Below are 26,135 nucleotides of genomic sequence, written 5' to 3' on the forward strand. Positions count from 1 at the left end.
TACTTTGTGTTTTATTTTTTATGACATTCATCATTTTTACACGAGGATAAAAACTACAGGCATCACAAGAATGTAGATTTTTATTACACATACGATTTGTTTCAAATCTCATCTATATTGTATCATAAGAACATTAGAGCTGCAAGCATTTTCATATGACATTTCTGTTTCATCACCCAATTCTATACTTTGTACCTGACTGAGGATCTGGACTTAAACATTGTGCAAAGTACAACAAAAAAATAATTTAAAAAAGAATTCTGATTGAGGTAACATTAACTTAAACATTCTGCAGCGACAGTAGTTCACCACCTAAAACCCTTTTTAACCAAGTACATGAACCTCCGATGAAAACCCCATCCTAAATTAAACATACAAATTATACAAATAATTTAACAGTCTCTGTACTGGTATGTTTGTCAAAAGAAGATCACAACAATAGATGCAGTGCCCCTTAATGGCAATAAAGGCTTTCAAGGATGAAGTGTTATCATGATACAGAAAAACTGGCACAAAGTAATATGAAAGAACCACAAAACACAGCAAAGTAGAAGTATGAACCTAAGTAAAAAAGAAAAAAAAAAACTCTGGTTACTCACAATGTGTGAGTTTAATGTACAATATGAAGAACAGGTATACAAATAAAACTGCTACTATATATTGACCATCACATAGTAGTCACAGGAAATCAAAAATAATGTAAAACATACGAGTTTGCTTATTTCATGTTACATTAAGTCAGAACAGCTCACATGAACCCTGATTGTTTACATTTAGATTTGACAGAGCGGTCAGATTTTGGCTTTAGCAAAAATACTGTAACAATTCTATGTACAATATGTGATAGAGAAGCAGGACTTTTACTTATGCTTAAGATGCTGGTCTAGGATCTGATTTAAAATATGCTGTTTACCAACGTTTTCACAAGTGTCATCAGCAGTTTGTTTTTGTTTTTTTTACACATAGGACTCACTTTTTCATTTTCTCTTCAGCCAGTTTACCCTGTAATCATACAACAGTTAAACACTGCAATGTCCAATATTGTTAAGTATGAATTGGTCCTTTAAGGAATAAAAGTGATCAAATTAATTGGAATGAAAGATTATTGGTGGATATTTTAGATGTTCTTTCAGTTCATTTGACTGAAGTCGATATTGTTCTTTCAATATGGGTAACACATTGTGCAAGATCTAACGCTCATGAGGAATGTGTATTCAGCTGGGAAATAAAGCAACTGAAGTACAAAAAGCACACGTTTTTCTATAACTGCAGATTACAATAGCGTTCATCTGTGTAACTGTTGCATTTTCTAGTTCAATTTCCCTGCTTTGATTAAATAACAACAGGTCAAACAACATCGGCTGTGAAGTGATTCTGCTGGATGTCCTCAAAGTCAAGAGACATTGAAATGCTTAAAAAAAAAAAAGGCACAAAGAACTAAAAAAAATTAAAGAACAAAACACAGTCCAGGTCTGAGTCAAACTGACTAAACTTATTCATGGAGTTTAAAATAACATCAAATACCAGATTTTATGCTGTTTACCATCATTTAATTATTAAATATGCCTATTAGCCTAGATACTTCTAAATGAGACTGACAGACTAGTTCCTGTAACAGATATCTTGCATAAGAAATACATACTTTCCCTTTGTTATCCTTTGTAATAAAAAAAGCAACCATGACCTCTGCAGAGTGTGCAGTGCTGAGTTTACAGTCACTTAACAGACTTCTGTATAATGATGAGCTATATTTTGCTGGAATCCAGGGAAAAGTACAAATGCTGTAGAGCTTTAACCTATATTGGATACATCAGAGCTTTAAATATAGAAAATATAGCAATCTGGTACAGGTTATAATAAACCCTGATAAGTATTTTAAGGTACAATTTGACCCAGCTCTGGTTTGGTTAGGCTATATCAAGCAGCTGAATGTGCTTTCACAAGCAAAAAAAATTCACACACAACAGTCTGTGTAATTGACTAAAATGTTTTAAGAGTTTCAAGACACTGTTGCACAAGAAATGATGATGTTGTATGTCTTCATATTTATGTACTTTAAGGTGACAGGTGACAGAGAGAGTAGCTAGAAACATATCAGCTAGGACAGGACCAGAAGAACTAAAACAGACCCATGGGATGATGGGATTATAGTGCGTCCAGTGTTTAGCCACAGTGGAGCAGAGATCCACCCACCAGAATCATTTACTGATGGTGAATGAAGTGATCACTGTTCGACTCTGCATCTCCACGCAGCAGGGCTTTGTTCCTGCAGCCGCCTCATTTTCTTCCCTAGCCACACCCACCAGGCTAAGCCAATCACAACACACACCACAGACTCCACATAGTAGCCGTCTAATGTGGTCACACAAACACCATCCTCCTTAACGCACAGCTAGAGATGGAAACACAGATTAAAGGAGAACAGTCAGTTTATACTTCCTGAGTAAGTAGAATTACACATTCAGGACAGGTTTATTCTGCTCTGCTCACTTACCCCCGCCTCCTCAACAGAGCCACAGCTTTGCCCAGGGGCCCCCTGACACTCCTTGTAGGTCAGTGGATCTACCATCCACAGAGCCACAGTGGAGGGCCAGTTCCCACCCAGATTAGTGACAGTGTTCAGGAGGGTCATGTAGGTCCCACCAATGAGAGGGTCACTCACTTTGGCATGGAAGGCCATACAGGCCACATACATACTGTACAACGCCACCTGGTGGAGAAACAAGGGAAATGTTACATTTCTCAACTTACGACTCAACCTCTCCTCAAAAGTTTTCATATTCTACAGAAAGAGTAATGACAGTACCAGCTAAAATACTATAGATATTTATGTAATAGTGACATCTGGGGCAGAGGTAAAGTTTCTAAATTCTACATCTTCATTTTCTGTTTGATGTTGACTTTTGTGATAACTATTATTTTTCAATCTGCTCTCCAGTAAAATGATGTTCCTCTGAACACCCAAAGGATGAAAAGAAAAAGACCAAGGGCTAGGTGGAGGTCAGCATAGATGAAATGGATCAACTGTGATTGTCTCAGGCAGTAATCAGAAAGATGGCACAAGATCCACAGGTTCGACAGCTTACGTGCCAAATGACAGGAAAATGATAATGGTGACGATGGTTCATAAATAAAAGCAGTTATAACTTCTTTCAGTGGCAAAATGAGCAACTACATTTTCTGCTCCATTATATGGGGATACGGAGGTGGGACTACAACCTGATACTCAAATTCAACAAATAAATGTTAGTGGTACAAGAAACATTTATTTTAACTTAAACAAAATTTATCAAGGTATTGTGTTTATTTATTCAAATTTACTGAGCTTTATACAAAATACTATTTGCACTTTTTGCTTTGAGATAATTTTGTTTTGAAATGTTTTCTTTAAAAGGTTCAATGTGTCTGGCAAAGGAAGTGAATAAACCACCACCCTATGCAGTGTCACCTAAAAAACACAAATTTCAAATGTTAACAGACAGAAACACTCCTTTGATCCCATAGCCATTGGCATTTTAAATAGCACTTTATAATTTAATTACTGTATTTCTATAATTGTCTGAGCTGTGTTTTTTATGAATTGTTATGTTGTGCTGTGTGTTTTATCAATGTTTTACTGCTCGCTGCACTGAGACTTGCCCCTCAGGGATACCAAAGATTCTTGATTAGTTTTGCTTTTCTGGCTCTATTGGGTGTGGGGGGGAGGGGGCGGGTTCGATAAAAATGCTGGTCCACAACCATACACAGAACATGAGAGAAATGCACCTTAGCAGTGGATACCACCTCCTATAAAATAAGATGATGCGTTTACCGGGCTACTGTGGAACATAATGGACTTCATGGAGGTGACACCCTCACTCTGTAGATATAAATGTCTCATAATAACAAAGAAAGTGGTTCGTATTTCAAGTAATTTACACCAGTACATGATGAATATTATTTGAAATTTCTGCTCTTCAATCCCCCTAAACTTTACACACTGGAACCTTATACACATTTAAGTTATTTTATTATCAGCCTCTTTGATTACCAGTAACAGTGTCAGTATGATGTGAGATCCTGTCACATGTTAAAAGTTATATTAGAGGGACTGGGCTACAAGCAAGACAGAGAAACGCCAAACCTGATGCAGTGCGTAGCTAAGCAGCACTATGGCATAGTAGTAAACAGGAAAGCCTCCTTCTTGTTTTACACTGGGTGTCCACCAAACCAGCAGAGCGTACCCCAGCCCTATGAGCAACCTGAAACCACATAAAACAAACTCTCTGCTAGATTTTATTTCATTGGGTCAAACCGTCAATGAGTCTGTCTACAACACACTCCATAAATACGTATAATGTGTGTATTTGTGACTGTTTGTGTGTCACAACCTAAAAGGGAAGGCCTTGTAGAAGACGTCCAGGGGCCGGGGTCCTGCTGTGTATTTACTGATGACCACTGGTAGGAGGATCTGCAGAGGCACCATAGGTACTGCCAACAATGCCAGCTGCTCCTTGGGAACTCCCGCCTCCACTAGCTTCAAGCCTGTCACTGCATCGGCTGCAGAGAAGCCCACCTGAAACACACAGAGAAGAAAACAGTCATTTTTATGTACAAAGTAAACTCTGTAAGATTTCTAGTTTAAGTAAAGAGGCTGTGCAACCTTATTTCCCCCAAATGTCAACTCTTTGACAGTTAACCACAATAGTCCAGTAAAATAGAGACTCCAGACAGGGTGTTTTCAGGTAAATACATAAAAACACCTCTAGAGGGTCAGTAAGTGATCACTGAGATCATTGTTTTATCCATAGAGTCCATAGACTTGTAAAGGGAAATGTTGCATATTTTGCCTTTAAATTGAGTATTATCAGCGACATTTGTAGTCAAGTGGATGCCTTGGGTTCCACAAAGATTACAAGTGCTACATCTTCAACAGTTCTACACTTTAGACAATCGGAAATATATGTTGGAGAAAAAAAATTAACTTGATCAAATAACAGTCAAGTACTTTAGCCGTGAGTAGCAGGAAACAGAAGGTGAAGACTGTGGGCATCTTGATGATAGAGAACAGCAACTTGTAGGTCTCCATGACACCCTGTGTCTCCTCTTGCACTCTCCTCTTTCCTTTGCGAGGCTCGTTTTCCCCTTTAAATATGGCTACCAGTGTCGTGGAAACCAGGAAGACAATTCCCCAAAAAAACAAAAAGTCTGCAAGAAAGTAAGATGGCAATGTGTTATCTTTTAAGGGAATCACAAACATTGATACATGATAGCATTGTAGATAGTATGTTGTTTCTGAAAAACAATATATCTATTTTTTAATTTGTAGTTTACTTGCAAAGATTCATGGCACTCACACTTTTTTTGTTCAAAGTACAGTGCACAAAAAGACTTTGATAAATGTAAATTAAGAACCCAGTGTTCTGACTGCATGAAAAAAATTCTATATTTTTCCTCACATTTTATGTATTTGGTGTTTTTAAAATTTAAAAAGTAATACATTACCTTGTTTACAGCACTGGACTACGCATAGACTATATATTTCTTTTTATGGATATGAGTATCTGTTTATTTGATACTACTGCATTTAAGTCATTGTCTAAATCAAAGTTTTTTTGCAAAGTGGACCAAACATTCTTCCCTTTGATTGGAAAAGACAAAAACCTCCCCCTAGCGTTACCTGACAGAGTGACGATCCCTGTGTCCTTGGGCTCTATCCTGAGGTATTTGTTGCAAAAGTCAGCAGACTCCAGAGCCAAAAAGAGCACATTCCCAAGGAAGTAGCCTGCGGTCTGTCCTACAGAGTTGCATGTAGATGCATAGCCCACATTCTCTCTGGATAACATGGTCAAGGCCCAACCATCCACAGCTATGTCCTTACAGGGAGAGAAGACAGAGCCATTGGAAGGTGAGAAAAAAAGCTAACTTACTTGAACTATGTATCATTATGAATGTGTGTTTGCATTTTAGAGATTATAGAGATGTACCTGTGTGGCTGCCAGAAAGGCTAGCATAAAGAAAACTGCAGTAAGTGTTACAACATTTGGCCTCGCCTCATTCTGCAGCAGTGAATTCACTGTTACAGAAAGGCAGAGCATGAAGAGGCCAAGGAGGTACTGCGTGGGCACCAGCCATGACTTTCTGCAAAAATAGGTGGGAGGGGGAGGCAGCATGAAAACAATGATGTAGAAAGAAAAATATGTTGAAAGAAAATAAAAACTGTAGCAGGAGAATAGACAATTCATATATACAAATTAAAATGTCATGGTAAAAAACAAATTCACATGCAAAGCAATATGCAAATGTCTTCCTACCTTCTACCAAACCTGCTGAAGTAGAGTGCGTCCACCAGAGGCGCCCAAAGCAGCTTGAGACTAAAAGGCCAGAAGACAAAGCTGAAGAAGGCTTGATCTTTATAGCTGACATTCCTGCTCTGTAGGATCAGAGGAATACTTCCAGCCAGTCCCAGAGGAATTCCTTGCAGCACATAAAGAAACAAAAGAAGCAGCACATTCCCTAACTCGCCACGAATGCCAGGCCGTACTCTGTGATATCTCCTTTCCTCGGAGTCTGACCCTTGGATAAGATCTTCCGCTTCCTCCTCTACATCTGGATCAGAGGAGGATGTGTCTCTTCTGAGAAGGTCCCTCATGTTTTCAGGAGGGTCGCTGGCACATGTCACTTTTCTCTGCCGCCCGTTCTTGTGTGTGATCGATTCTGAGAGCTCCATGATGGAGCCACGGGCATCAAACTGGCTTTGCCCTCAGCAAATCTGGAGATGAAGACAGACGTCCTGAAACAGACAGAAACTAAACTGACTGCAAACTACATGTCATATAGTCTCTAAAGCTTATATTGTTAAGTTTAATATCAAGCAACATTAAAAATGACTTTTTAGAAGGCATAACATAGATGGTGAGCAGGAGAGTTTTCAAGGTTATTGAAATGAAAGGAACATGTTGATTTTATTGTAAACGGTGCCATTATTTTTGCAAAGAAATGTTTTGAAAAATCTGCTATTATGAGGCCATTAAGCATCAACTGTGCCATAACAGTAACAGAAATGTCACAGTTGTGTTTTGGAGTTTATGGGGGGAAAAAAGGATGCAGATAGTGTGAGATGAGTCACCAATTAAGGCTTATACAGTCAGGCTAATCATTGAGCACATAGAGCAATAAAATTAAGTTAGCACAATAAACATTTGAAAACTTCTTACGGCCATCATCGACTTGGATCAGCGATTCTACCAAGACTTGAGAGGCACGAACTGGGTGTACTGTCATTGTACTTACATTAACAGGTGTAAAGGAAGGAAACAGCAAATTAAAATCACGTTGGCATTACAAGGATTTAGCGAAATGTAATTTATAGTTGATCAAATATGAAGGACATATATGAGATCATAAAGTAAAGTGAAAACACACGGATGAAAGCATGCATACCTGGTGATGGTGATAGCAGAATAAGCAACATGCCAAAAGCAAAACACAAACGGCTGAATTACACCAGAAATCAAAGCGAAAATGATTGTATGTTCGTTTATTCAATGGCAATCTGGCGGCAATTTGATAAAAGCAAAAAAACACAAGAAAATGACTACCGTAAGGCTTAAAACCGGTTACATCGGCTAACATCAACACAGGAGAGCCAGGAAGTACAGTGTGTGTAACTTTTAAATGCGTCCGGCATGTACAGATGACGTGTCAAAACCCACCTGGTTAAAGTTCCGCTTTTGTGAACATTTACAGAAAGCACACATTCCTCATAGAAATTCGAGATGGAAATGGAGTAAACGCTGTAAGGCCGACAGTTCTAAGTATGCTACACAGAGGTAAATAACCGCATATAGACTGGTAACGACCGCAATGTTGGTATAGTACAGAAGGCAACTCATTTAGAAAATAATAGGCCAAAATCATTACATCAGTTCTGCTATGTACCATAATGATTATAATGTATACTTTTATTAATTTACATTCACAAAATGATAAATCTAAGAAAGAGCATTTTTACCTCTGATCATGTAGTGAACAAAGACTAAAAGTCTACAATTAGGTACTCTGAGACTACTGCTTATTCATTAATGTTGGTAAGCGGTGGCTTAAATCAGCTATAGGGACTAAAACAACCAAATGTTTTTTTCAAAAACTGACAGGTGAGCACATTTACAACATGATACTGAACAAATATAAACATTTTCATTTCTGCATTCAGAGAACATCCCACACCTGTAAGTAAACTAATTAATAAAAAATACGTATATAATAAATACATCATATATGAGCTTCCATTTTGCTTACAAAGTATGATTTACCTCACAGCTTGTCAGTCAAATAAATGCCAGTGTTACCTCAGCAGCAGGCAGTCCACTGCACGTATTTCACACACATCTATCAAAAATAAAAATGACTGACTTAGATAAATCCATCTGTCTAAAAAAGTATTTCCAGAAATAATTATTTAAGCATCAATGTTGAGGAGCAGTTAAATTGGCTAAATTAGTTTGGTATTAGCTCACACAGTTCACAGTGACTCAAGTAGTTAAACAGCAACTCTTGCATGTGTGTGTTTAACCATGTTTTTTCTGCTGTGACTTAACCCCCTTTGACCATCACTACCTTTTATACATTAACAAGTTAATGTGTAAAATGTGCTCATGTGCTCAGTGCTGGAATGACTGTTGACCTAATGACCTAAATAAAATATGTGGCATTTTGAAGCGAGTTAAATACAATGGGAGTTTTCTGCAGACACATGATTTTTTTTTAATCATATTTTATTCTACATGAATAGTTTTATTTTATTTTGTTTAAAAATATTTTATGAATAGCATTACTTAACCAAACTAGATTTCTATGTAGTGTAGTTTTGTTGTAGTCCGGTTCATCTGCAGCAATGCATTAACAGTAGGTGATATTATAAAGGGAAACAATGACTAAACTAGTGTTTCTGTGACCAATCTACACTGGTTATGCAAAAATAGCATTATGACATTCTACATGAGAATAAATCTTTTGGTAAAAGTCACAATGCACCCATTACACCACTTTGGAGTTAGACATAATGAATAACGGCATGCTGCGCCTTGTGGTGGCCGTGAGTGCATGTGAAGCTGCTTATCCCACTGATAGCATGTGACAACATAGGATAATTTAGGGTGGATCAGCATGTGATAAGAGGACAATTTGCAATTCTAGCCAGGTCACAGGGTACATTTAAGTCTTGGTATAAAATTCCTATTTCTTGTTATTTATATATTTAGTAATGTAATGTGCATTATCAGCATCCATTCAACCAGGTAAACACTTCTATTGTCAAGTCAAAAACAAGCATGTCTATACATTTCTTGTGCTTAAGAACACATTCCTTATATTTTCCACCAGAGGGCGCTCATACCCACAAAAGCAAGTATCTTGAGGTGAACCTTTATGCTCTTACACATCAAAAGCCTAATCATTGGCATGCATAAATGTTTTTTCTTCTCCATCATCCACCATGTGTACAACCCTCACGGTTATAATGTGATTATCAAAGCAGTGGTTGTCTTTGTCAAGTTTCCTTTTAGAATTAAAAGATTCTTCAGATCTATTAGAACTGTAAGTTCAGGACTTTTTCTTCATTCTTATTGATATTCACAAATTTTACTGTCCTTTATTATTGCTGCATCAGTTCAAATTTACCATATATGGAGGATCAGTAAAGGGGCATCCCATCATGCCTGAGCATGGAATTTAATATTTATTGTCTGTTTGACAGTTGGAATTTTGCACCTTTGCTATGACTTTCCCATTGCACTTTCAAGGAATCTCCAGTTGAACAATGTCTGAGACCATACATATATTATATAAGAAAAATGAAGTTAATGTAACCACTTATCTAGAACCTATATTCTTTACCAAAACTCACATATATACATATAGAAAGCACAATAACCCTGTATGAGTGATTGAGGGATAATATAAAAATGAAGCAGACTTGGAACATGGCCTAGTGTACAGTAGATGTGTTAAAGTACAGAGTCTTTCTGTCACACATGTGCTGCCTCTGGTCTGAACATAGCTGAATCGTTGTGCTTCGAAGTTGTAATATTTTTAACTGGACCATAATTACATATGTGAATCATGTCATGTTGTTTTGTTTACATGTGGATAATAATTCTGTCTCAGGGGGCCTACACTATTGATAAAAAAAAAGTTCAAATCTGGACTTGGATGAAGGCTGTAGATCATATTAAATCTGTACTTACAAGAAATGTGCCTGTTTATGGGGTCCACATATGGCTTTCATGAAAAACCAGTTCTGTATGATTTGATTTCCAATTCTGTGCTACAATTGTAGACTCCTATGGTCTGATTTTATACTTGTATTGTTGTTTTATTTTATTTCATTTATTCATTTTATTTATTTTTATTATTTACTAGTTAATTAATTAATTTTTTTTTTTTTTTTTTTGTACAAAACCCTCAGTTTTATGGCAGTTATATTTTCTGTATGTGTGGATTTGCATTTTTCTGCCAGGATTGGGGCAATGTTATTTCTTTGTTCATTTGTTAAAGAAAAACAAAGGTGGAAAAAAAAGTCAACCACAGGGTGCTTGCTCTTTATCCAAATACCCCCCCCCCCAAAAAAAAAAAATAAAAAATCTGTACTTCACAAAATTATTATTTCTTTGCTCTTAGTGTGAATAAATAGCCTACAAACCTAAAACTTCGTTAAACTCTGGACTTGTCTTACTATCATGGACAGCACAGACCCTTGTGATTCCACTGTGAACTCCTCCTGCCATATACTGAAATACGACTTTCGGTTTTATTTCTGTAAAAACGTAGGCAGCAAATGTACAAACATGTCACACACATATACACACAAAAAAGCATTTCAGTGAAATTCCAGCGTGCTGTCCATAAAGCCCTCCCCCTCGTGAGGCCACTCTCCCTAACTATTTTTGAGGATTTAACTTAGTGCTCCACCCATCAAACACAGACACATTTATGCAGTGTGTTCCCACCGTCAAACTTATTCTCCAAGTGGAAGAGCTAGTGACAGCCCGGTCTGCTTTGGGAACAGTAGTCGGCGTGCTGAGCCAGGAGCTAACCAGTAGTGTCTCTCTCTCTCTCTCTCTCTCTCTCTCTCTCTCTCTCTGTGAGACCTGGGACACCGAGGCGAAGGAGAGAGCTCATTCCACAACACGGCAGTCCTCCATGGCTCTGTGCAACGGAGACAGCAAGGTCAGTGGACAGGGGAGTACCCGGTGCTCCGGTGCAGGATAACTCGTTTGACTTCATGTTAAGACCCTGGTTTCTGGCGTTGTCCCCCGGTTAATTACGGCCTGTGTACCTCGGGGGGAAAGTTGGACCGCACGTAACGTTACCACCAGTACCGCTGAGAGGAATGAGTACGCGGTCGTACGCCTGTTGCAGTTAACGCTACATTAACATGTTGCTCATCACAGCTAACAAGCCAGATTGGATATTTTAGTGGTGTTCGTCAGAAATAAAACATTTCACACATTTGGCCAATATGCGTGCTTGCCTTATTCTTGTGATGGCTCCGTATTAGACGACTCACGCACCGCGTGGGTTTTTAGCATAGCCCCGCTAACCCTACGTGCTAACAAGCTAACGCTGATTATTACTGTTTATACCATCCGTCAGCTAGCGTGCTACATAAGGAATGTGCTAGCTAGCGTTAGCTGCGCTCTCAGAATGTGTAACGATAGTAAGGGCACTACTAACCGAAAGTGTGGCCTTACGATAGAGCTGGTGTTTTTTTCTAAAGTGACATTGAGGCTGTGGTAAATGGCTGAAAACGGCTGCTGTCACACACTTTGAGCTAACGTCACATTAACTGAGTTGCTAACGTCGTACAAGCTAGTACGAGCCAACTTGAGGTTACCGGTCTGTCAACTGGCGACGCAAGTCATGAGTTTAAGTCTTATCTTGTAAAGTTGCTGTTATATGTTCTGTTGGCGAAATTATTGGTCATGCCACCGTGTGTCACAACTGCTTGTTTTAAGTGTTTTCGTCTTGAGATAACTAATCGGAGTTCATGGATGCAGTTCATGATACAAGATGTTTGAGTTGCATCCACGGCGGAAGTGTTTTCCACCAACCACGTGGGATCATGTTTCTCTTTTTATCGTTCTAATCTACCATTTTTACTATTATGAGGATTTATTGTACGTCACCAACCTGGCCTTCCCCATCGTGCAGACATCCACTGGGCAAATTTTAATCTGCACCAAACGCCTCCCTTTTCAGTGTTAAAACAAACTTAACACCAGTGTCCAGTGGATGGTGATGTAAAGATCCTCCTCAGTATAAACATTGTACTGACTTGTGGGTTTCATGTGATTCCACTGAGTGACTGAATGGTTGCAGCACGTTTCACAGGAGTCTGTTAGTAGTGATGCTCACATGTCCATAATTGTGTTAGGCCTTATTAAATCACATTTTCTAGGGGGAAGTCAGAGGTAAAGCACAGTAAATCTTGGTTGAGTAGGTCATCTTACGTTACATCTTGCGCCCCTAGAAAACTGTTGACATTCAAGATAATATTTTAGTGTGACATTCCAGGTACTGTCACTTACGCATTTACTAGTCAACACCAGTGTGTCAGAAACACTAGAGGCATCAGAATGTGTGCTTAGTTCTATTTTGTGTGTGTGTTTCTATAGCTGGAGGTCAGCGCAGAGCAGAATGGGTCTTGCGAGGGGGCAGTGGCTATCCTGGATGCGGGGGCCCAATATGGCAAGGTGATTGACAGACGGGTAAGAGAGCTGTGTGTGCGCTCTGAGATCCTGCCCTTAGAGACTCCAGCTTTTGCTATCAGAGAACAGGGATACAGGTGAGGGGGAAAAAAACACTTGAACCAGCAATATTCTGTTATGTGTTCTATTATTATTACACCACACTCTCACTCTAAAAGTGCCATTTTAATCATTTTTGTTTTGTCCATCTCTCTCTTTAGGGCAATCATCATCTCAGGAGGTCCAGCCTCTGTATATGCAGAAGATGCCCCCTGGTTTGACCCTGCCATATTCACCATTGGAAAGCCTGTTTTAGGAATTTGTTATGGAATGCAGGTATCTAAGCGCATGCAAACACGCAGACATTAACATCTTGTGATGCACAGCTGTTTTAGTGATTATGGAGACATTATGTTTTCAACAACGCCTGTATTTAAGCAAGCACTTGCACTTTCATACTCAGGAACTGCCTGCATCATTCTGTTACAGTCTGTTATTTAGCTCTCATGGTCTGGCTCAGATATACTGACAATAGCTCAGGGAAAGGAGCCAAGTCTGCCTATAAACTAAACTCTATAAGCTATTCTCACATTTGTGACATCTCAGGTGTCTAAAAGTTGTTGACTCTGTTCTGTGTGTCTGTTACAGATGATGAATAAAGTTTTCGGAGGCACAGTACACAGAAAAAGTGTAAGGGAAGATGGAGTGTTCAATATTGGACTGGATAACACATGTTCTCTCTACAGGTAAACACTGGTTTATGGGACTCGTAAATGTAATCTTTTTCTTGGGTTTTTATATTATACATACAGAAGTCATTGTAATACAGTGTAGTTTAATTTATCATCATACAGCAGAATGTTTACAGCTGATTAAGTTGAAAATACTGAAAGGAGTTATTGCAGATACATAAAAATGTATGCTTTTTGAGTTAACTCAGCGATAGCCTGTTATGGATAGCCTGTGCTAATGTAGTGTCACTGAATCCTAAAATGAACTTGCAGGAGATTATTGAAGAAATCAGTCAGCAGGCTTGAAGTGTTTGTTCTTCAGGACTCAAAGATTAAGTCTTTTGAAGATAGTGTTTTAACCACTATTGCTTTTTCTGTCATCACCATAGTACTATATAAACTGCAGAAGTGTTCCAGTAGTCACATATTTTTTTATATTGTTTAACAAATACTGCAAGGTGTAAAACAGAAGACAGTCTTTTTTTTCATTATCTTCCTTCTGTATTTTACTCCTATGTGCACACTGAGAAAATACTAAGTGTTATTATATGTCAAGATGTATCGCATCACACACATCTTTTAGTGTCTGAATGTGTCTTTTTCTTGTCAGAGGCCTTCAGAAGGAGGAAATGGTCCTCCTGACTCATGGAGATAGTGTGGATAAAGTGGCTGATGGCTTTAAAGTGGTGGCCCAATCAGGGAACATAATTGCCGGTGAGAAGCATGTGCAAGTGACTGTTACCCTGATTAACCTAATCTGAAACCCTGTTGTATTCATACAGTCATATACAGCACAGTGTTAGTGTTATGTTAGATCTCAGTGTTTTCCAGGCCTTCTTCATCACATAATTATTATTTTTATTTTTTATTTTAAACCAGGTATTGCCAATGAACAGAAGAAACTGTATGGGACACAGTTTCATCCCGAAGTAGACTTGACAGAGAGAGGCATGGACATGCTGCGTAACTTCCTATTTGAGATTGCAGGATGCACAAGTAACTTCACTGTACAGAACCGCCAACAGGACTGCATCACTGAGATCCGAGAAAAAGTAGACAAGTCTAAAGTGCTGGTGAGCAAAATTGTCCATAGCTGTGTTAGTAACAACGGTGATAACAATAGGGAGAAGGAATGTGATTGAAAGTCTAGTGTGGTAGTTACACAGCAAATGGTGACGGCAGCAGTGGAGAGAAGTTATGTAGAACCAATTAAACTCTTAAATTAAACCCTTTTCTCTGAAAAGAGGTAGTCGACTCCCTGAGCGGCTTCAAACTGGGCTTCATCTCAGGGGAGTGTGAAGGCAGTGAATGAATGTAGCAAACCACCTCAAAGCACAGTTAAACTCACACTTAAAGAACAGAACAGGCAGTGTCTGTTGTGTTTCTTTAGTCCTGTGTAAGGGTCTATACTTCAGTCTGTTTCGGACACAAGTGTGTATCGTCCACAGACTTTGTCGGTCATTAGTTAAAAATGTCTATTCTACAGTTAGTTGTGAAAGTGTCACACACTCGCTCAACTAGATTTTAAACCTTATGTAGCGACTGCACTGTACTGTTTGGCTTTGATATTACTCATTAGAGTCAGTGTCAGTCCTATCTGTTTTGTGTTTGATATCTTCAGGTGCTTCTCAGTGGTGGAGTTGACTCGACTGTGTGCACAGCCCTCCTCAACAAAGCCCTGAACCAGGACCAGGTGATAGCTGTTCACATTGACAATGGTTTCATGAGGAAGAGAGAGAGTCAGAGTGTGGAGGAGGCCCTCACGAAGCTTGGCATCAAACTCAAAGGTGGGTGCAATATTCCTAGAGCTTAGATCTCAAATATAATAATAAGTACTATATGGAAGTGAATTCTAGTCGTATTGTAATCCCCAAGGAATTATAGGACATTTAGAAATCCCCTTTTTGTTAAACTTCATATCTAGTGGGTTATGTTTTTTGTTTTTTTTATTAGCTATGACTGTACAATCTTTTGCCACCAGTTAAAAAAGTTTCTGTATTAGGATTTTGAACTGTACTCATAATTTTGACTCTAGTGTTATTGTATGGAAAAGAATACCTTTTGTATTTTTACTCAGATTTATGTAGTTGAGCGCCTTTGTGTCTCCTCTTCCTCTGTAGTGGTAAATGCTGCACATACTTTCTACAATGGAACAACCACCCTTCCCATCTCGGAGGAGGACAGGACACCACGGAAGCGCATCAGCAAGACTTTGAACATGACCACCAACCCTGAGGAGAAAAGGAAAATCATTGGTGATACATTTGTGAAAGTGAGTACCCAGAACGTTTATAGCCTGCATATTTGTCTTTTTAATGTCACATAGGTGTGAAAATATATTTATATTTACCCCGCCAGTGCCAGAGACCTGACTACATATGTGTACTCAACAGCAAACATCATCTTGTTGTTGATTTGTCTTTGCGTTGCAAATTCACTGCTGTGAGTAAATTTTGCACATTGTGTTGCAATCATAGGTGGCAAATGAAGTCATAGGAGAGATGAATCTGAAGCCAGATGAGGTCTTACTGGCCCAGGGTACTTTAAGGCCTGACCTCATTGAGAGCGCCTCTCATCTGGCCAGTGGCAAGGCAGAGGTCATTAAAACACACCACAATGATACCGAGCTAATCCGTAAGCTCAGAGATGAGGTAAGTCTGGGATATGGAAACCAAATGACAATAAAATACAAATACCTCCACACGTTAGATTTTAATCCATTATTAACTGTATGCTTCCATTCTGGACAACACTTGAAGACAAGAAGTCACTCAACCCCTGTGACTAATAAAAAAAACTTAATTTTAGTTCGTATAATAAGTAAATATCTGCATTTTACAAATGGAGTCGGGTGGGTGTATACCAAAGAAATGTAAATAGAAAAAGCTTAAATTTGTTGTGTTCTTGTGTAGCAGTCTGTGCCAGACGGTGTGATATTTCAGTTGTACAGACATATGCTGTTCATGTGTGGTTCAAGGACTTCAGTATTCTTTTAACAACTCTGTAGAAAGAGCCTCTGTAGTCAGAGCAGGGGCTGTAAAAATAAACAGAGAAAACACATTATCATTTCTTCCGCTAAGGTGGATTTCCACATTATTCATCCCCCAGCAAGGTTTTGACAATGCTTTGCAGAGTTCACTAAGCATTCAAATACCCATTCCTCTTCTTTCTAGCTCTTTTTTTTTACTCTTTATTATTTGCTATTTGTTTTGTTTGGCTCAGCCCTTTTAATATAAATGCACTAGAAAGCAGGACTTAAGTGTGTCCCTCATTTTTCTTATTGTTGCAATGCTGATTATACATTTTGTGAATCTCCAGGGAAAAGTAATTGAACCACTGAAAGATTTCCATAAAGATGAGGTTAGAGCTTTGGGAAGAGAGTTGGGCCTGCCAGAGGAGATCGTCTCCCGACACCCATTCCCTGGCAAGTACAGAAACACACACACCTATAATGTTATTGCTCTGGTATAACTTTACACAATGATGTGCGTCAACATAATGGCAAGTGATGTTGGATATTGATTTTTTTTTTTTTTTTCTGCCAGTGTCTCATTTCTTGACTGGTTTTTCTTCTCATAATGTCGTCAGATGTGTGTTTGAGCTGAAATTATTATTATTTATTTATTATTAACACACGACTCCGCTCCTCTTTGCCTGTAGGTCCTGGTTTGTCCATCAGAGTGATTTGTGCCGAGGAACCCTACATCTGCAAGGACTTTGCTGAAACAAACAACATCCTCAAAATCATCACAGACTTCTCTGCAAGTGTCAAAAAGGTTAGACAATAGCATTCAGCATCGGTTGGAAGTCTCATAAAACACCTGTCTCTGTTCTAGATAATGAAAACAGCCAAATGATTATACACTAATGAAAGCACAATTATTATTCCATTTGTATATTCAGATCCCCCTAAATCTTACACAGTGAACCTTTAATATAACTGCATCTTTGTCAGTTATGCTTCAGAATAGGGTGTAAAACACTCAGCTTGTATTTACAAAACAACCACATTCCTAAGTAGTAAGTTAATCATAGTACTTGGGTTCGATTTTAAAGACACAGGGAATAGTATTTACACTGAACCAGCTCGTCACTAGTAATGGAGGTAAAGACAACAGCAGCATAAAGGACAGTGTAGACTTCTGCATATTACTATTAACTGACCTGCCAGCATTTTTCTGGGTCTTGGCAAATATTTGGAGTTGATTTGTCAGATATTATTTCTTTCAACACACAACACAAAGACAGAAAACTCAGCAGAGCAATAAAGATGCCAGGTTAGCAGCAGTGGCTGTTTGTTGCCAAGCAAACAACACCGTGGAAACCCTGCCCACACATGAAATGAGAAGACTTTCACTGTGTTTGCTCTGCTTAGTTAATTATGGAACTAGAATGTCCAAAGAGCAGCTTAATTATTTTTTAAGAACCTTTTAGAACTTTTTTGGACAAAAGAAAAGGTCTTGCCAGCCACTGAAGAAAAGAGAGATATTACACTGCATAATGAGACAAATGGGGAAAAAAATAAGACAAGAATTTTCTTCAGTTATGGCCTTGGTTACAATATGTGTGTGCTGCTGGTTATCTGACAGTAGAACTGGGCAGTAATGCATAAGAATTGACCTCAGCACTGATTTACATGATCTTTGCATTGGCACTTTGTTTCGATGATTTTTGGTTTTACTGACAAAATGTGTAATAGTAAAAATGTTCCATTTTTAAAAAAAAAAAAAAAAAAGGAAATATATTCCCAGTATAAATGCAGCTGTAATGCTCAGAAGACTTGTGCTTTGTATCTTAAGTGTCTTTCTCCCCTCCAGCCCCATGCCTTGCTGCAGAGAGTCAAGTCGTGCATATCAGATGAGGAGGAGGAGAAACTCATGCAGATCACCAGCCTTCATTCACTCAATGCCTTCCTGCTGCCCATCAAAACTGTTGGTGTCCAGGTAATTCAGTTTGTCAGTCGTTTAATCACAACCACCATTTTTGAATCTTCGGCTCTCAAATAAATCCCAACTGTCAAAACTGTAGCGTTTTCAGATAAATCTCACAGCTTTGTTGTTAACCTTGAATGATCATTCTTTTTTGTGTGATCTTGTAGTATTATTATATTATTAGAGGATTGTGTGTTTCCTTGAAGTAGCTGGTGGACAGTCAGACTGGGGAGTTTTCATATACTATGTCTCTTTGTCTCTCATTGTGTAAAAACTATAATACAGTGGTTAACCACAGGACACACCCACACATACAAAGCTTCTCATTGTTTAACTCTTTTCTCTCTTTTGCCTCGTGAGAGACCTGCAGTCACTGTCATGTATGTCCTTTTTTCCCTCATCTCTTGCGCTGTTGACTGATATCAGCCCTTGATAGATACTTTCCAGTAGATGAAACTGCTCAGTTGTGCTTGGAGTGTGCAGATGGTCAACTGCTTTCTCCACCCAGACACTGCAGTCGGTCAGTGACTCTGATGGGTGTGTTCTATTGCTTCCTGTTACTTCCCGGAGTGTTAAATTTGCTCTAAACCTCAAATTGTGGGGCAGACAGGAGACAAACACAGACAGTTTTTCTAGCCTGGAGAATATGGTGGAGGGGAAAACCAGCAGACAAAATATAAGCACTATTTATAGGCTCTCTGCTTTTTCTTTAATTAAATCAAAACATGGAAGGTAATACATTTGCATAATCTAATGGGACACATTTACTCGCACATACTGTTTTCTTTGTTACTTTTTGTTTTTAAAAACTATATAATAATTTTTTAACAGCTATAAAAACATTAATCCTGATATCTGTCTCTGATACAGGGTGATTGCCGGTCCTACAGTTACGTATGTGGCGTCACAAGTAAAGAATCTCCACACTGGGAGTCACTCTTGTTCCTGGCCAGACTCATCCCTCGCATGTGCCATAGCATCAATAGGTAAGAGCACTCGGTCTTTCCTCTGCGCTTCATGTTTCCAATTATAAAATCGGTGGCCAATAGGAAACACAAGGAAACAGCTGTTCATTTGTTGATTCATGCATGTTTTCCTCCTGCCAGAGTTGTGTATATTTTTGGGTCCCATGTGAAGGAGCCACCAACAGACATTACGCCCACCTTCCTGACCACAGGCGTTTTGAGCACGCTCAGACAGGCTGACTTTGTAGCTCACTCTATCCTCAGAGAGTCTGGTAAGTGAGTATGTGTTCAGACGTAGGAATTAAGAATGGCAAATAGGAAGGACTTATGTTAGGCCCTTTCCCACCAAAAGGCCCAGGAACTTATTTACCAGGAACTTTTTGGGGTAAAAGAGTTTCTGGTAACTGCGTTTCCACCGCACCCGAAAGTTCAGGGTAATTTATTCAAATCAGGTTGATGATGTATAGAAGGAAGGTTAGAAGGTTAGAAGGTTGCCTTTATTGTTATTTGACAGTACAAGTACATCAAACGAAATTCCATTCGAAGATTAGGGTCTTCAGCCGCTGCAACACTTGCCGCCACAAGACCCATCCCTTGAAAAAAAAAAAAAAAAAAACTGTGTTAAAAGTACAGAAGAAGATAATGCAAAGCACAAATATAAGACATCATACATTTTTCACACAGTACACGTGGGCACATGCTGGGATTTTTTTCATGGATTTGAAGGGAAATTGGGGGACAGCGTGAACATCAAGGCTGACAGCAGACATGAAGGGGAAAGGGTATGAGGGAGCAGTAACAGAAACTGTAGTCCAATTCATGTACATTCACAAACTAACCTCTAGCACAATAAAATGACACAGTACTGTAAGTGGATGGTTTGGGTTTAACGTTTTACTGGTTGTTGAATCACTTAATCCATCTGGAATACATTTTAAATAAAGTTAACCATCATACCTTTATTTGTATTTAAAAATGTTACAACATGTATTTTCAACTCCTCATTTCTTAAACTAAATCACATCTAACTTTAAGTGTGATGGATGGTTCTGTTTCATTTCTATTGTTTTACAGATATAGTCCAGGTTCAACCTAAAGTCAGACAGATTTATTCAAATGCCTGCATTTAATTCAACTGCATACTACTGATAAAAGTACTTATACTCATATTTTGATGCCTTGTAAATGAACAGACAGTATTAGGTTAGAATTTTTTTTTTATTAAAAATTTTAAAAAAAACAAAGGTGCCTTGAGATTAAAAGGGAAATAAACACATGTAAAAGGTTCAGGCTTTTGGACCAGGGTCTGGTCCAGCTAGTCCAGGACAGCCGGTCTGGAACTCCATGGTCCTGGTCCCTTTTTCGCTTTCCTACTGGAAGAGTAATAAAAATGCATAAATGAATCACAGAAGACATGATGACAGATTCCTACTAGTGTAATGTGTCATGTGACCTGTCTGACCTGGGCTATTGTAAACAGCAGTAGATGATGGACCAGGACACAAACGAGCCGCAGGTTCAGAAAAAGAGGCAAGTCCGTCCGGTCCATTTCAGGTGGAAATCACAAACATACAAAATAAATCAGTGTTCAGCTCACGGCAACAACATGAATACATCCAGTTCTCTGATTTAGGTTTAATGTCAGACTATTGACCAGTTAGCATTAGGTTAACTAGATTTCACTGTTGTCTAAACAGCTGATGTTCCACTGACTACTGTTACAGCATGGAATGAACTAAACAGTGAATATTTCTGATATACGTACCATTGGTTTGTTCGACAGTTGCATCCACTGCGACCGTTGTGGTCCTTTAGTTTCTTTTAATCCTGCATAAATTTCTTCTTCTTTTCTCATATTTCTTTAGGCTTGTATCTTATATTTGGCTCCGACAGCTTTTACTCGCTCGTTTCATGTCGGCGATTCAAAGTCCTTCTGAATTTCCTCATCGTCCGTCCACTTGTTGGAGCTTCTCTTTTGGTCCATTTTCCGAATTATCAAAATACAACGCTTGTGGAAATTAAATGAGTTAAATATATATAATATGAACAGAATGCGGAAATGCTGCTAGTCTAGTCCACCACTTAGCCTTCTCCAGCACACAGCCCCACCCCTTAAAGTTCCTGGTAATCTGGAAAGTACTACCTCCCTACCAGGAACTTCTTCGGTGTAAATTCGGGTCTGGGGGAGGGTGAGTTACCAGGGTAATTTTCGGTGGGAACGCACCAGGAACTTTGAAAGTTCAGGGTAATACAGAAAGTTCCTGCAAAAGTTCCTGCGGTGGGAAAGGGCCTATTAACTTGGCGAGCTTTGTAACTTTATAAAATGAGATGCGGGACAATGAAAATCTGTAATGTATGGAGCAATACTGTCACAGTAAAACAAATGACCTGGGTAGACGGTCTGTCTTGTACTCATTAAGCTCAATAATTGACATTTATTGAGTTACAGCTGATAGTGCTGAATAAAAGTGTCTTTTTGATGTCTGTGATGAGCCAGTAAGTGGCTGGTAAGGGATTCCCCTCAGTAAACAGACAACAGTATCATTCAACTGTCAAATAATTCACATTCCCATAAGCAAACAAAGACTCAGACATTTTTGAGTTGTATGCTGACTAATTTTATTATTGATTCTCTGTAGAAAATAAATGTTTTACACTTCAAATGTAGTGTTTATGGGAGATGGCTGCATAAACATAAAGCATGAAACTGTCACTTGTCATCTTTGGTTTAAGTTGCAATAAAATGTTATTTTCTCTGACATTTTTTTTTAGGCTACTCTGGTAAGATCAGCCAGATGCCAGTCATCCTGACCCCCCTGCACTTTGACCGTGACCCACTGCAAAAGCAACCATCCTGTCGGCGTTCCGTGGTGGTCCGCACCTTTATCACCAGCGACTTCATGACAGGCATCCCTGCCATGCCGGGCAACCACATCCCAGAGGAGGTAACATGCCATTTAACCTTGTAACCTAAGCTTAGTTTAATCAGAGATGTTCTTATTATAGGGGGAGAAGCAATCTCAGCAGCCCATGAAAACATAACGGCTCAGTGGCTTCAGCCGAGGTCATGTACATCATTGTGAGAAACTGGTATCACTTCTACAATGTCATCAATCACACTCCTAATGTTTACAGCTGTCTTGTGGGAGTGTAGACGTTTAATCCTTGAGCTCATGACAATAGGGATTCCTCATGTGGTTAGTGAGTTTGGTTGCTTTTAGCTCTGACTTTGAGGAAATAAGAAAAAAAAATGTCTTGACAGATGATTTCATAATTTGCTATTCTATGGATAAAATGTTAAAGATTTCAGAAGTAGTCTAATTCTTATGGGGTCAGTTGTTTTCATAAGTTTGTGCAGGGTTCTGAGCCATGTCTTCCAGATGATTCCTCCCTTTAGAGACCCCGCAGCAGTTACATATTTCCAAAATCCAAAGACTGGTCTCTACCCTTTCAGAATATCACTGTAACACAATGAGGACCCCTACCAGATTTGACCACCACCTATCTGCAAAATGATTAGCATATCAAAGTGTAATACGCTAAAATTGATTGTCTTGATTAGTGTGGGGCTTAACGTGTTCTTCCTCTGCTCATCTTTTTTTCAGGTGGTGCTGAAGATGGTAAATGAAATCAAAAAGATCCCAGGCATCTCCAGAGTCATGTATGATCTGACCTCCAAACCACCCGGCACCACAGAGTGGGAATAAAACATCACACACGTCACATCGATTGGACACACTCATACACTCACACACAAACAATGCACAAACACACCCAGCAGATATCAGAGAGGGCTCTTCTCCTTCTCTTCTGTCCCCCCCTTCCCCTCCCCCCACCCCTCTCTTCAACATTCCCATGGAAGGCAGACCGTACTGTGACAGGCGCTCATGCAAAGACGCTACTACTCTGCTCTCCCACCACCTCTCCCTGGTCTTAATATTTTTGGCGATAGGGATTAATGTTGGTTATTGATAACTATTGATATATTGTCAGTTTTTCATGTACAATGAATTTCCTCTCTGATTAAATTTGCTGCTTCCTTCTATGAGGTCACCCACTAAAGGCAAGTGGCCAAATGCTGTGAAAGTTCAGAAAGTGGACTTTGATGTCGTGCCTCAGGTTGCATTAAGTGATGGTTAAAATACGAAAGCAAACATATAGTCATAAAAAGGAAGAACAGCAGAAGGATGGTTTGAATATCTGGTTTTCTGCCTTTTTTTTTTTGTCTGTTGTTTTTGTTTTAATGTTGTAGGTCAGAATGTTCTCAGCCGAAGACTATCCTCTGTATTTGTTCATTTTCACTCTGCCTGTATACTGTGCTACGAAGAAGGTTGTCTGTCCAAAGTAAAACTGAACAGAGAACCAATGTGACCAATCAACAATTTTTAAGCTTATCGTTTTGCCAAAAGTAGAATATGCTGTGTTGGTGTAACATTCTGGGCTCCTCCGACGATCCTCCCCAAGTTCCATTTGTCACATCGAGGTGTTGACTGCGTTGCTATATCCAATCGACAACAGTCAACTCATGCGTAGTTTCAGTTATGACTGGTGTGCAGCTGCACAGGAGGCCAATATAATGGGTAACCTTTGTATGTGCCTGTTCTGGTGTATTGTTTTGGGGTTTTTTTCCTTTTTCTTTGGTTTGACCCAATCTAGACTGATGTTTCCAGAAGGAGGATATAACACTGTTTCTCCTCATGCTGCAATATGTATGCTTTTTATGAAGAATAAACTTGGCAAGAGGACTAATAACAAAATTATAAGTACATTAAAGTTTATAACCACATTGTGTAAATGGCTGTAGTCTTCATCGTTTGGCTGCTCTTTATTGTGCAGAGGCACTTATTTTTTTGCACACGGTTTTCTGTTCTCACCCCTAAAGCCTCAGTGCTTCATCGCCCTAACAGAATCGTACATTCAGTGCAACCTCAACCCTAAGTGTTATGCGCTGTAGTGTCAGAGGTCAGGTTATAGTACTGTTTGTTGCCATCTCCAAGTTCACTGTGTCTCTGAGGCATTTATCTCTATTTTTGTGTCCCGCACTGTTAAACGCGCAACATGTTATCACCCTCAGTCACCAGTCTCGTCATTTAGACCTCTGTGAAATCAGTGCTCAGGTTTAACTGAGATTTAAGAAGTGTATCGTAAACTGTTAGAGACATTTCACTCGAACATGGTGGTTCTCATGCCTCCAGAATTAGTCTTTGTGCCTCTCATCCTCCGTTATATCCTTCCCTTTAGTGGCAAAATACTCCTAATGCAAAATGAATGGTTTCCTAACTTGTCTTAACTGCTACGGTTATTAGTGTTTCTCCCTCTGTTCTGCCTTTTTAAATGTGTGTATTTTGTTACAGATGTCTCCATAGAAAACAACAGCTTGATAATGACAGACATATAATTTTGTAGTTGGATTTAACTGCAATATTGATAAGATTAAGTTATGCAATTTTCTGTCTTTTTTTGTTTTTTTTTTTCAACAATGCTCATTATCCTTAGTAACGTGCCTCAAACCAAGCCACTGCATGCAGTTTCAACTACAATGACATTTGTACAATGGAAAACTGAGCTTTAATAAAAGTCTCCATGTTGAAACATATGTTTTTTTATTTATTTATTTATTTTATTTAACCAGGAAAAAGATCCCATTGAGATTAAGAACCTCTTTTTCAAGGGAGTCGTGGCCAAGAGGCAGAATGAAATGCAACACACAGTCACAACATACAAGAATTTACAGGACAAGTCATGGAGTTAGTCTCTAGCATTTTGAGTTTGGATTTTAAAAGCATTCAAGGAGATCAATTTAGTCAGTTTCCAGTCTTTTAGCAACATATTCCATGTGCAAGGAACAGAGTAGACAAATGCCTTTTACCTAGCTCTGTACGGGTGAATGGCACAAAGAGGAATAAATGCTCATTTGAATACAGAAAATAACAACACTTCTTGTTCTTAAACTACAGAGATAGGAAGGCAATAGCGCAAGTATGGCCTTGTAAATAAAGGTGTACCAGCGGCCCAGCCTTCTAGTGGACAGGGCAGGCCATCCCACTCAGGAATACAACTTGCTTGTCATTACAACTTGTCATGAATTGGTAATAAACCTCAGAGAAGCATGATAAACTGTGTCAGTCATTAGAAGACATTTTGACGATGCATTCATGTAAAGTAGATCTAATAATCTAACACAGATAAAAAAAATTTAAAAAAGAGTGGCAGTGACAAGGCGCTTTTTTACATCAAAAGAAAAACAACTTATTTCGAAAGTAAAAGCCCAATCTAAGTTTTAACTTCTTAACCAGGTTTTCTGTGTGGGAACTGAAAGTGAGGGAGTCGTCAATCAAGATACCAAGATACTTATACACATGCACCTCTATTACATTTCCATCAAGAACAGACACTACTGGGATAGTTTCAGGCAACTTTTTTGAGTTTGAAAATAGCGTTATCTTAGTCTTTTCAGTATTGAGGACAAGTTTCAACTGAAGAAGTGAGAGCTGGACTGCATCAAAAGCTCTCTGCAAGTATTCAGTGGCTTGAGTAAGAGTTGATCCACAGCAGTAAATAACTGTATCATCAGCATAAAAAGCATGTCAGCATTGGAGACATTGTGCCCCAAGTCATTTTTGTAGATAATTAAAAAGGAGGGGTCCTACTATAGAACCCTGTGGCACCCCCTTGTGGACAGTGACATGTTCTGAATACAGTCCATCACATTTAATGCATTGAGTCCTGTTACTGAGATAGTTTGGGAATCAGGCAACTGCATGCCCTGACAATCCTAAA

General features: G+C 38.9%; 2 protein-coding genes across 6 annotated transcripts; one reads left to right on the forward strand and one right to left on the reverse strand.

Moving 5' to 3' along the window:
• Window positions 1-62: 62 nt before the first annotated feature.
• slc33a1 (solute carrier family 33 member 1) lies at window positions 63-7,641 on the reverse strand. Of its 4 annotated transcripts, none has more exons than XM_030151856.1 (9): window positions 7,581-7,641; window positions 6,294-6,751; window positions 5,967-6,120; window positions 5,660-5,855; window positions 4,988-5,187; window positions 4,371-4,555; window positions 4,124-4,241; window positions 2,495-2,710; window positions 63-2,392 (listed from the first exon to the last, which is right to left on the reverse strand). In XM_030151856.1, the coding sequence occupies exons 2-9, from the start codon at window positions 6,707-6,709 to the stop codon at window positions 2,225-2,227; spliced, it is 1,653 nt and encodes a 550-aa protein (XP_030007716.1). In that variant the 5' UTR covers window positions 6,710-6,751; window positions 7,581-7,641; the 3' UTR covers window positions 63-2,224. The 4 variants fall into 4 exon arrangements, with proteins under 4 accessions (XP_030007716.1, XP_030007714.1, XP_030007713.1 ...); XM_030151854.1 differs by having other exon boundaries at window positions 7,423-7,635; XM_030151853.1 differs by having other exon boundaries at window positions 6,294-6,772; window positions 7,423-7,635.
• Window positions 7,642-10,999: 3,358 nt separating this feature from the next.
• Window positions 11,000-24,948, forward strand: gmps (guanine monophosphate synthase). Of its 2 annotated transcripts, none has more exons than XR_003937110.1 (16): window positions 11,000-11,208; window positions 12,657-12,826; window positions 12,950-13,064; window positions 13,377-13,474; window positions 14,070-14,173; window positions 14,339-14,532; window positions 15,081-15,246; window positions 15,580-15,731; window positions 15,937-16,110; window positions 16,778-16,883; window positions 17,120-17,235; window positions 18,277-18,402; window positions 18,751-18,770; window positions 19,261-19,376; window positions 19,497-19,627; window positions 22,128-22,263. XR_003937110.1 is itself a non-coding variant. In XM_030151964.1 (16 exons), exons 1-16 carry the CDS (start codon window positions 11,182-11,184, stop codon window positions 23,060-23,062), a joined length of 2,070 nt encoding a protein of 689 aa, XP_030007824.1. In that variant the 5' UTR covers window positions 11,001-11,181; the 3' UTR covers window positions 23,063-24,948. The 2 variants fall into 2 exon arrangements, 1 of the variants encoding a protein (XP_030007824.1); XM_030151964.1 differs by lacking the exon at window positions 18,751-18,770 and adding an exon at window positions 22,961-24,948 and having other exon boundaries at window positions 11,001-11,208; window positions 22,128-22,300.
• The last annotated feature ends 1,187 nt before the right edge of the window (window positions 24,949-26,135 follow it).

Source organism: Sphaeramia orbicularis, chromosome 13 (assembly GCF_902148855.1).
Source record: "Sphaeramia orbicularis chromosome 13, fSphaOr1.1, whole genome shotgun sequence".
Classification (NCBI taxonomy): domain Eukaryota; kingdom Metazoa; phylum Chordata; class Actinopteri; order Kurtiformes; family Apogonidae; genus Sphaeramia; species Sphaeramia orbicularis.

What these genes read in the sequence shown, in the direction of transcription:
- gmps (XM_030151964.1), top strand. Translation starts at nt 11,182, where the DNA reads ATGGCTCTGTGCAACGGAGACAGCAAG. An exon ending in TGTGCAACGGAGACAGCAAG is followed by an intron (nt 11,209 to 12,656) that starts GTCAGTGGACAG and finishes GTGTTTCTATAG; the next exon opens with CTGGAGGTCAGCGCAGAGCA. An exon ending in TCTCTGCAAGTGTCAAAAAG is followed by an intron (nt 17,236 to 18,276) that starts GTTAGACAATAG and finishes TCTCCCCTCCAG; the next exon opens with CCCCATGCCTTGCTGCAGAG.
- slc33a1 (XM_030151856.1), bottom strand. Translation starts at nt 6,709, where the DNA reads ATGGAGCTCTCAGAATCGATCACACACAAGAACGGGCGGCAGAGAAAA. An exon ending in TTCAGCAGGTTTGGTAGAAG is followed by an intron (nt 6,121 to 6,293) that starts GTAGGAAGACAT and finishes CTATTTTTGCAG; the next exon opens with AAAGTCATGGCTGGTGCCCA. An exon ending in AGGGATCGTCACTCTGTCAG is followed by an intron (nt 5,188 to 5,659) that starts GTAACGCTAGGG and finishes ACTTTCTTGCAG; the next exon opens with ACTTTTTGTTTTTTTGGGGA.